At 37.6% G+C, this 11,858-nt stretch overlaps 1 protein-coding gene across 2 annotated transcripts in view; it reads left to right on the forward strand.

The window, feature by feature from the left end:
• The window catches only part of MLANA (melan-A), a 32,450-nt gene extending 20,813 nt beyond the window's left edge, over positions 1 to 11,637 (forward strand). Inside the window, exons 1-5 of one of the 2 annotated variants that reach the window (XM_054054045.1) lie at positions 854 to 1,368; positions 2,207 to 2,305; positions 4,868 to 4,964; positions 7,991 to 8,092; positions 9,055 to 11,637. In XM_054054045.1, the coding sequence (XP_053910020.1) occupies positions 2,232 to 2,305; positions 4,868 to 4,964; positions 7,991 to 8,092; positions 9,055 to 9,123 (342 nt within the window). In that variant the 5' untranslated portion in view covers positions 854 to 1,368; positions 2,207 to 2,231 and the 3' untranslated portion in view covers positions 9,124 to 11,637. Of the gene's footprint in view, positions 1 to 853; positions 1,369 to 2,206; positions 2,306 to 4,867; positions 4,965 to 7,990; positions 8,093 to 9,054 lie in introns of those variants that run through there. The other variant, XM_054054047.1, reaches the window with a different exon arrangement.
• Positions 11,638 to 11,858: the final 221 nt, after the last annotated feature.

An 11,858-nucleotide genomic window follows, 5' to 3' on the forward strand; every position in this document is an offset into this window, starting at 1 on the left:
TAATAGCAAAATAATAGCAAAATAATAGCAAAAACAATTAGATCCTTCTGGTGTTAATCATGGAAAGTTTGAAAGGGACCTCTAGGGCCGCCTAGAGCTGGTTGCCCAGGACCGTGTTGAGACAGCTTTGAAATATCTCCAAGGATGGAGATTCCACAACTGCTTTGGACAACCTGTACCAGGGCTCAGTCACCATCACAGTAAAAAAGTATTCCCTGATGTTCAGCTGGAGCCTCCTGCATTTCAGTCTGTGCCTGTTGCCGCTTGTCCTGTCACTGGGCACCATGATGGAAAAATATCAAAAGAAAGATCAGATTTTTACCATAATTAGGCAAAACATAGAAACATAAAAATGGTGTGGCTCTTCTCAGCCCTGCACTAGCTAAGAACACTGATGTCAAGACTTTTCATCTGATTTCCTAAGGAAATGGATGTTGATCTCTCACACTACCTGTTCTTTCCTATTCACTTCTGAGTTTGTCAGTCATTTTCAACCACATATTAAAGAGCCGGGTTCACAGCTTCAAAGAAAGTGTCAAAGTTTTAAGTCTGAGTCCTTCAAACTTAAAAAAAACCCAGCTGTGGTAGGATAAAGAGGCTCAAATTGATGATTCACTGGGAAAAATGAAAAGCAGAACATGGTTATCATTTTTTTTAATTCTGGATTACTCACAGACTGCCATTTCTTGCCCAGTGTTGAAATTACTGCAGCATGAGCACATGCAATTCATGCAAATCCATAGAAAATCAGACTTCATTAGTTCTGTATCCCGTGGGGTAGACTCTCTTTTTGTTGCAGCATTTGCTCACCGGTACAGAATTAAGCTATACTTGTATACTTGCATACTTGCAAGTAAGCTATACTTGTATACTTGCATCCATGTATGAGATTTGCTTCAACTACACCATCAACATCAACTGACTATGGTGCAAAAAGTGTGCATAAACAAAGGTATAGTTAAAGAAATGCAAACCTCACGTTTACACTAGCCCTCTGTTACAAGATAATCAGCCTTAAACCAAAATATGTTTGAATTTAGAAGCAGTCTGCTCACTCTAGGAGCTTGTACTGATTAGGCAGGTAAAATTGTGTTGAGGCATTTCTCAAAGGGTATGTAATAAAAGAAGAAATAACAGATTTTTGAGCTGCTTACTAGGAGGGAAGTGTGCAGGCCATAAGAAAAAAAAGGAAAAGTTGTCTCCTTGCCTCTTTCATGCTAATTAATGCATTCAGAAGCTGTAGTGAAAGGAATTTAAACTCGTGATAGTCATAAGAGAACAGATCAAAGAAGAAAGAACAGACTAAGTCAAGGAAAAGAAAGTCGTACATGCCTTTCAGTTAACAGACCAAATACAGGTTTGAAGGAGGTAAGATTTGTATATTTTTATTCTACTCATGATTTTCTGTTTTGCTTCAAAATTATGCTTCAGGAGAGACTTGACTGTCTCTAAATGGGCTTCAAAAATGTTTTGTTTCCTTGGCTAGGACTATCTTCAGTAAAGTCATTGGGTTTTACACTTTGCCTGTGTAAAGCAGGCAAATTAGTGGGATATTATAAAGCAGGATCTGGGTTTGTGCTGCTTAAATGACAGAAACATGATTACCTGTGGATTTAACTCCATTTGATCAATGATTTTTTTAACAGTTCAGACTGCTTTTAGTGGGATTATTATTCCCTTATAATTGGAAATTAACAATATAAATTTCCTACACATCTAAGTCTAGATTGTGAGCAGATATGAATTAGTATATGCATCTGAAAAGCAACAGATCTCTGAGACCTTATGCTGATTGAAAACCTGGCCCTTGAGCATTTACAGGAAATAACAGAAATAAAGAAACAACTACTTGTATGGACAATATTATTTTTTGTTCTTCTGAGTAATTTTTCTTGTCCAGGTAAATTGCCTGTCTTCCTATATTCCTGAGATATTTTACTTCAGAACTCTGCCATCATTTAGTACCTAGAGACCGTAACAAATTCTTCTCTGTTACATTCAGGTGCAAATACCTTGATGTCAGTGAAGGTATTCAAATGTAGACTGTAGTTATGGTTTTGGGGTTTGTCTTAAATTAGGACTGTTGCATTTGTATTTGGACCTACATGATTGTGAAGATATCTACTAAAATACTCCTGTTAAAACAAACAAACAAAAACATAACAAGTTATTTATTCCACTGAGGCACTGTATTCCTATACCGTAGGTTTGAGCAAGATCAAGCTCACAAAATGCCCAGAAGAAACCACCATCCAGATGGCACCTTTTTCAGAGGGAAAGGATATGGCTATCTTGCAGCAGAAGAGTAAGCATATAGCAAAACCTATGTTAGTATGTAAGCTGGTGAAAAAAAATTACATTGAAAGAAAAGCTCATAGTAGTATCAGAAAAAAAATCACTGTTGTATATAAGTGGAGTGCATTTTAGCTGTCCTGCAGCTGTCTCTAGTGTCCGTCATTGCAGAATCACAAAGAGTGCTCAACAGCTAAGAAAAATCAGAATTGTTATTTAGAGTTTGATCATATGTTCAGAAGTCATTAACTTTATAAAAAAATTACCAGGTTTATTGAGGCTTATTTAGATTTTTCTTTTGAGGCTGTACACTAAGTTTTATATCCAGATTCACATACTTCTCTCTAGAACCTCAAAGGAATATTGTCCCACCCTGAAGAGTAGTGTAAAACACCATCAAAAAACTGATGGAGACATCATTGCTACTCAAATGTGACTGTAAGTAAACTGTGAGACTTCATTTAAGCAGAATTAATTCAAGTTAATACTTTGTTAGTCTTGGCTTACAATAAACTATGTTGTGTCTTGGATGGCTAGAGACGCTACCCCGAGATGTGTTATTACTATAGACAAATACTTCCAGTGTGCTGGCGATATCTCTATGTGGAATGCGCTTCTAGCACTGGTTTACTGGCTCCCAAACTTGGTGACTTGTCTGTCGTTTCATGCGTGTTCTCCCCTATACTGCAAGATATTTTCTTCTCTGTGTTCCTCCCTGGGCAGAGGATAAACAAAGAGGATAGCACTGTTGTAGTCCTTCCACAGCAGTTCAGTTCTCCAAAAGAGAAAGCTGCCTAGTCATGTCTCAGCACCTGAAACTAAGTACAATCACCACTAACTGCTGTGAATTCCAGTGGCTGCAATTGCAAGCAGGTTTTCTAGGTACTCAGTGGAAAAGTGACTCTCTCATTCCAGTATCAAAAGGAGTATCCAACATACAAGCACAGTTTACTAATACCACAGCTGCAACTTTAACTGGAATTGCAAGAAACTGCATACACACTTTTCATAACTAGCCTCTGGATAGGTAGGAAAGGGCTTAGATGGCAATTACACAGGGAAATCATCATCTCCAGAGTCGACATACATTCTCTGAGGGATACAGGCTAATGGATGGCTAAACTGACAGAGCACATGAAAAGCGGAGAGCAGTCTCGAAACGCACAAAAGGCAGTAGTTGCTTGAAGAAGTAGTCTCCACAAGTTTTAACTGTGTTGGGGACAGTAACAAAACCACTAGAGCCACCTTGTAACTTTGAAGATCAGCCACAATGCAGCTGCACCTGTGAAGAAGTGAATGCAGTGAGCTGTACTCTTGGATTAGACAGATGCCCAGCCCATACACAGCCTTGAAGGGCAGCAGCAACTTGCAGGATTCAGGTACTTGTGAAAAATAAAAGTCCTTTGGCTCCAAGGGGCTTCATGCTTCAAAGAGCACACAGGCAGTTCAGACAAAAAGACTGCCTGTTGTGTCACACACATCTCCTCGCATCTTCTTTTAGACTTCTTAGGTCACAAGGAAACACTCTTTCATGAGACCCTGAGTTAGTGAAAATGATAGCAAATATGAAAGATCTCAAATCAAAGTCACATACCCTGCTCCTCAGTCCCAATGGAAAAGGTTGGTGGTAATCACTGCAGAGCAACTGGATATAAGATACATAAAAGTATGTTAGAAAGGTTTTATCTTGACTCATGTGGTCATTTTTTTTCCTGTTGTCTTTTCCATTTAAGCATTTTGCAGACTCTTCTGCTCCTGAACAGGCAAAGAACAAAAAAAAATAATAATGGGGAATGTATTCTCTATGTCTTAACAGGGAAGATAATCAGAACAGCCGGAAGGGGGTTTGTGATTTAGGAAACTTGCAATTACTTTGTAAGCTTGCTTTCTGACAGCTAGTAGAACTGTGCTACACCTCCCAAGTCCCCAGTAAGCAGTGGGAAGGATGATTACAGCAGTTTATAATGCCTGTGCTCCCTAAAATGACCCAGTAACACCAATACTGTGCCTAATATATCGTGGAACAAGAACTAAGTAATTATAGAGCTCTTAATTAATAATTCAAAATTTATCACTCAGATTTGGAAGTTCTGTTGTGTTGTATGTATGCAAAAAAATTCTGCTGTCTTCAGCAATTGTTGCAACATAATGCAATTAGGATATATTTCTCAATTCTTCCTGCCTAGAGAAATTTAACAAATAAACATGAACTGTGTCTCTGCAGGTGTGGCATTTAATTTATTTCACACACTCTTCCAATATTTCAATGCTGTTTGCTGGATTTACAGACAGGGATTTTTTCAGAAGCAGTACTCACTGGTGGATCGTTATCTTTGAAGCAACATATTCCTAATTTTTAAAACACTTAAGAACTCGGCAGAGCATTTAGCTAACTGCTTAGTCTACAGGGAAAGGCTGAAGGCTTTGGTACTTTATCTGTATTTGGAGGTAAATTCTGCTCCACGCCTTCCTCTGACAGAAAGATACTAATACAAACTTTTGCTCTCATCATTTTCGCTCCCAGAAGAATGCATCTAGTTCTCACGTTAATTACTTTGTTTTGCCTCTCCAACAGAGCTTTGGGTATTGGACTCTTTATTCTGGTGCTGGCAATTTTACTTATCTTTGGCTGCTGGTATTACAAAAGACGTAGTGGCTATAAGAGCCTGCAGGTAAGCATGGAAGCTTGCTTCCTAGCATACTATTATTTTCACAACATGTTATCATTACTTGCATTACACTGATGCAGAGAAGATCAAATCTGTAATAGGACATAATTATCTCAAGTAATATGTACACCGATGTAGACACGGGTTAAACCACACAATGTGCAACATACTTTGCCCTGAAGAACTTTTAAGTCAGGCAAAGGGGTAAGAGGAACCAGAAATATAGGGCGGTGAAGCCAATTGCCCAATGACACGTTAATGGAAAAACTGATTTCCAGGAAGCATTGTATTTAATATTTACACAAAACCATTTAAATAAAAATAACATATTCACTAGTCTTAAGACTTACCCCTAAATAAGGACAGATATGATTAGAGTAAATCTAGGAAGCAGAGAGAAAAATAACTGTTACAAGAAACTAAGTAAATATTATGTTCATGTATAGACGATGCATGATTTGTTTGCATAAAAGTTGATTTGCAGTTTTAAGATTTACAAAATGCAGAGCAGTTTAAAGTTTTCTTTCTAAACTACTTCTAAAAAAAATCAGCTTTGTCTTCTTAATAATATTTTTAGAGATGTACAAGTCTTCTCATAGTATCCATTGTTGGAAATCTCAAAGCTTTACCTTGAAGTTCTGCTCTCTCTCCTGTGAAAGGGAGGCCACTTTTAGTCCTTTAAAATAAAAGAATTGTCCAATTATACGTTTTATAGTAAATATCTGTTAAGTATCCTTTCAGGAAAGGCATGACCATTTGGAATTAAAAACCATACCTCTAATTTAGGTCAGCAAATTGATTTCCCTGCTATTTCTGATAACTTTGTCCTGTTATTGTTCCAGTGATCTATCCAATACATATATCAAGTGGCAGAATATGTAAAAAACAAAGTTTCATAGTGAAATGTTGCAAAAACGAGGCTAAAACTAAAAAAAACTTCAAAAAGCAAACCAGAATTCCTTCATCTCTGCTTTGTAGATCACAGAGAAAAAGACAATCTCTTTTTCAATTCCTCCTCATTGCAGATTGTTGCTTTCTTGTTTTGAAAACCAGTTTTTGTCAGGGTTTTTGGTTCAGGCAGAATTGGTACAGAATGTACACAAAATAAATTGTGGAAAAATCAGAAAAAAAGTTGTAGATTAAAGAAAGAAATGGGTGGGATACAAAGGAGGAAGCACTGAAGTAAGTGAGAAGCTATCAGTTCCCGCAGCAGTCCTGGAGCTAAAAAATGTGATGCTTATTTTTCTAGCAATGTAATTAGATAATACAGGAGAGAGAGCATGCCTCAGCAGAGACAGCAAAAAGTGATTGATGAGTAGATTACCTCTCTTACTTGCTGGCATTGTGCCTGGCCCTAATCCCAGATTCTAATATAATCTTAAATCGTCTAATAACATCTATGATCACCTCAAGTGCCAACTTGTGGCACGTACAGGACAACCAGGTGATCAAGACCCACCCAGCATAGGTTTAAGAAAGGCAGGTCCTGCTTGACTAACCTGATCTACTCCAATAACAAGGTGACTCAGTGGACGTAGGAAAGGCTGTGGATGTTGTTTACCTAAACTTTAGCAAAGCCCTCAACACCATTTCTCACAGAAAAGAGAAGAGCAACAAAGCTGGTAAAGGGGCTGGAGAACAAGTCTTTTGAGGAGCAGCTGGGGGAACTGGGGTTATTTAGTCTGGAGAAGAAGAGGCTGATGGGAGACCTTATTGCTCTCTACAACTACCTGAAAGGAGGTTGCAGAGAGGTGGGTGCTGGCCTCCTCTCCCAAGTGACAGGGGACAGGACAAGGGGGAACGTCCTCAAGCTGCACCAGGGCAGGTTCAGACTGGACATAAGGAAAAAATTTTTCACAGAAAGGGTCATTGGGCACTGGCAGAGGCTGCCCAGGGAGGTGGTTGAGTCACCTTCCCTGAAGGTATTTAAAAGAAAGGTAGACGAGGTGCTCAGTGACATGGTTTAGTGGCAGATAGGAAAGATCAGACTTGATGATCCAAGAGGTCTTTCCCAACCTAGTGATTCTATGATTCTGTGATGGGATTGACTGCTCCCTCAGTAAGTTTGCAGATGACGCCAAGCTGTGCAGGAGTGTTGATCTGCTTGAGGAAAGGAAGGCTCTACAGAAGGATCTACAGAAGGCTGGATCAATGAACTGAGGCCAACTGTCACGTCCTGCAGTTAGGTCACAACAACTCCATCCAATACTACAGGCTTGGGGATGAACAGATGGAAAACTGCTCACTGGGAAAGAACCTGGGGGTGTTGTCTGAGAGATGGCTGAATATGAGGAAGCAGTGTGCTCAGGTGGCCAAGAAGGCCAACAGTAGCCTGGGTTGTATCAGAAATAGTGTGGTCAGCAAGACTAGGGAAGTGATTGTGTCTCTGTACTTGATGCTGGTGAGGTTGCACCTCAACTACTGTGTTCAGTTTTGTGATCGTTATTACAAGAAAGACATTGAGGTGCTGGAGTGCCTCCAAAGAAGGGCAATGAAGCTGGTGAAAGGTCTGGAGCATGAGTCTTATGAGGAGCGGCTGAGGGAACAGGGTCTGTTTAGTCTGGAGAAAAGGAGGCAGAGGGGAGATTCTAACACTCTTCACAACTATCTGAAAGGAGGTTTTAGTGAGGCAGGTGTTAGTTTCTCTCCCAAATAACTAGGACAAGAGGAAATGCACTCAAGTTGTGCCAGAGGAGGTTTAGACTGGATATTAGGAGATATTACTTCACTGAAAGGGTTCTTAAGATTGGAACAGGCTGCCCAGGGAAGCGGTTGAATCACCATCCCTGAAGGTATTTAGAAGACGTGTAGATGTGGTGATTAGGGACATGGTACAGTGGCGGACTTCACAGTGTCAGACTCACAGTTGGACTTAATGATCTTAAAGGTCCTTTCCAACCTAAACAATTCTGTAATTCTAATGCATAATGTAAACATGCTGTCAAAACTTAAATGATGCATAATTTGCTCCAACTTCATATTTTCTACTTCCTTTGATGTTCTCCATATTTCTCTATGATCTGTCATAGAGCAAAAGCTCTCGTGTGGGCACAATACGAACCATGGTAGGTGAGGGACCCACATCGGACTGTAAAATGGCTCTGCAGGACTACAGAAACTTCAATTTTGTGGTAAGTTTCAACTCAAGATTTCATTTACTTCCAACACAGTAAAACATGGTGAGAAAATCTTGGTAAACAGTCACTTGATGATTGCTTTCTTGACATGTCCTCTTTAGATTAGGTCTTCAATGCCTCTACATTAACTTAGAAAGTAATATTTTGCACAGATTTTACTGTGAAAAAGGTTTTTAAAATCTACTCTTAAGAATTCTTTCTAAAAATTCTCTTCTTTCACCTATCTTTATCCTTAAGTTGTATGATCATTATGCACTCTATTAGAATGACGTAACAACTGAATGCTGAATTATATTGAATAAACAAAGATCTCCCTCATAGGTGTTCCACCATTCTGACCAACAATAATTAGACTGTGTCTGATACACTATCCCCTGACAAGAATCATCAGGGAACATTATAAAACTTCAAGGTTTTAGCCTCTCTAACCATTACAGAAGATAACCATTAAGAAGAACTTTCAAACCTATAATTTAAAAAAAGTTAAAACAACTTAATTGATAAATATATACATCAAGTGATGGGTGTGTTTAAATAGTTTTAGAATAGGGAAAAGGCTAATTTATAACCAATTTTAAATAAGCTGCCTAAATTGTTAAAACTGGAAATAAGACAACCTTCCTGCATGAAGAGTCTTAAAGAAAAGTTTCAGTATCAGTCTGAATTCTCAATATATAAAAAAAGTGTCCTTAAAACAGTGAAAATTCTCTCTTTGGATGAATAAAACAAATAAAATTAATTTCATCTGTTGCAAAACCAAAAAACATTTGTAAAACCTAACCTTAAAAAATAAAGGCATAGTGAATGACTTCACCTATTTTAAGCTCAGCTATTTTTTTATGGTATTATTTGTACCATAGCTGATACAAAGCATGTATAGCTTGCTGCATGTTTAATATCATTTTCTTGTGCCTTAACTGTTTGTCAATCTTTCACATCCATTTTCTTTACCATAGGTACCTGATGCTCCACCAGCTTACGAGAAAATTGCTGCAGATCAGTTACCACCACCTTATTCACCATAACAAAAAATATATTAAACTCTAAACATACTGATTCAATTTCTTCATGCTTCCTCCTAATTCCCGTGCATGCTTAACTTTCCTAAAGCTAAAATCATTAAAAAAAAATCGCATGCTTTCATTAGTAGTTGCTGAAAATTATTCCTGTTTATTTTACAGCACTGGTTCTTGAGATGCCTCAATAAATCTAAAAGTGAGTTTGTTTTAACTTTTAGTTTCCTCTATCCAGAATAATACACTATACTCAAGTGTGGGCATCTTGCATCATTCATAGATCTGCCATGAGTAGGTATGTACCAATGAGTATTGATCACCGTAGAAAGTGTTGGCACCTTTGTTTTCATCTTCCCCACTTACTCTCACTTTCTTTAAAAAAGAAACAAATAAACTATTCCCTAGAATGTCATAAAATGGACAAACCCATTTGACTACATGTCCTCTTCCACAGACTAACCATTTTCCCAGACAGTGGTTCTACTAGCGGTTCTAAAATGAACCTGCAAAAAGCAACTGATTTACAACAGGCTTTTATCTCACATTACTTGTTTATGTACCTGCAATGAAATAATTCCTCAAAAAACATGATCCAGGCAGCGTAGGAATTTCTGCTTAGAGGTCATATTATTTCATACTGTTCAAAGGATATAATCACCTTTGCTTTCTTTCTGGCAGTCTTGTGAAAAAGCAGAAGAACTTAGTACACATAGAGCTTTAAGTATCATCTGTTTCTAACACAACAAAACACGAGAAAATGTGTAAAGCCCTCGTTCCTTGAAGAATACAGAAGACAGCAGGCTCCAGGGTGTTAGTTATTCCAGGCTGGCAGAAAACTTGCAGTACCAGAAAAGAAAGAACTGTGATACACGTAAATTAGGCTACATGCATTTGGCAATTATTGTTAATTTAGATTTTTTTTTTTTAACGTTTTCTTGCTAGATTATTACTTAAGATTATATGCAGATCATTGAATTTATATACAAGGCCTGATATCACACAGCAGGAGGCAGTTAAAACTGTACAACCTTCCCTAAAATTAAAAGTAGTTAGAGAAGATGACGATTTTTATAAAACAGTTATTATTTGCCATTAGGATCGGTTCCTTGCCATTAACTATGCAAACACAAACACCTTAAACCAAAACAGAAAGTTATAAATACGAGGTAAATTTACTTACCTAGCAGAAACTCCATATACGGTGATAAATAAGAAGACATGTTTTTAGAACTGTTTCATTTGTAATAAAAATGTTTATATAGATTAGTAAAATTAGATACTTTTTGGAAGGTAATAAATATCTTTAATTGCTGTAAAAATTTATAATCAATATGTCTATTTTTATAAAATTAATTGATTTGTATTTAGAAATTTAGAGAGGTACTTCAATGTAAAAAACTGTCTTACCTGTGTCATTTCCAGTATATACCTTTAAGGAAAAAAGTCTTTGGACTTGCTTAGTGACAGGAAGAAGAATACTGAGGAAAATACACAAAATGGCAGCATATAGCTGGTAAGCATCAGAGATATAGAAGACAATTTATTGCAGAACTGATAGGATAAAGCTTGATGCTAATGAACTTTGTCAGCTCTGTACTCTGCAATTCTCTTCTCTGTGGCAACATCCTTTCAAAACACTGTGTGGTTGTTATGCTTGAATGGAGCTGACACACACATTCATGGCTGAGAGAAAAAGTAATTTCTATAATGACTAATTACTGTAAAGAAGTGAATTGCAGTTGCCTAGAGTTCAGAAAGCTTTACTTGATCCCACACATTTTTCAGTAGCATCAGCATTAAATACGTTACTAGCCATTTCAAAAGCTGATGAGGAAGTTAACATTGACTAAGTAGGAGCACTAATTTATTTCCAGAACTAACTAAGGCCAAATTGGTGGAACTGCTCAGCAGCTACATCTGGAAGTATTGAACTAATTTATAGATACTTAAAGGATAAATAAGCCCTCTTGCAAATCTGTCTGTGGTTTTCAGAAAGTACTCCTATTTTTCCTACCTGTGAAAGGAGTTTTCTTTCTTTAAAGACACAGTCAGACATTGGTCTCAGATTTTAATTAGTGCGTGAAGATAGGAGCAAGAAATAGATGTTGTAGTGTACTATATTATATAAGCGGAAGCTTCGTGACTCATGCTGAACATCCTCACACGTACCATTTTTCAAAATTTGCTCTATGAGGGTACACGGGATATTTTGGCTGCTGATCCCTTAAAAAACCCTGTAGAGGGTAGGTCAGAACTTGAAAGCAAGAGACATGTAATTGCTAAAGCTGCATGCTGCAAGAAAGCTGGCCACAACATGTATTTCCTGTATTACACTCAATCACACTGCACTTGACTAAAGACAAGCTTAAAATTTCTAGGATGTCTGTCCCCTTAAAAAGAAAGAGAAATGTATAGAAACTTCTCATTCTATATGGAGAATGTGGTATAGAGGCCTCAAATTTCCAGGACAGGCTTTCCTATTAGACAGTCATATGACCCCATAGTAATAAACGGTCACTAGAATTTAGATTTAGAATTTCTCAGGTATGTTCATGTACAAGGAGGGTGTAAAAGTCAGAGATCTCCTGCTCCTCTTTTTTTTATGCTCTTTGCAGTCAGGCTGCAGTCAGATGTGTTGTATTACAACTGTAATTTTCAACAAACATGATCTTTATGCTTTTATTTTCCCCCACCCAATGAGCAAAATAAGAAACCCATGGACAATTTGAGTTCTCCCTCAGGAT

The sequence above is a fragment of the Cuculus canorus genome, chromosome Z, assembly GCF_017976375.1.
Source record: "Cuculus canorus isolate bCucCan1 chromosome Z, bCucCan1.pri, whole genome shotgun sequence".
Taxonomy (NCBI): Eukaryota; Metazoa; Chordata; class Aves; order Cuculiformes; family Cuculidae; genus Cuculus; species Cuculus canorus.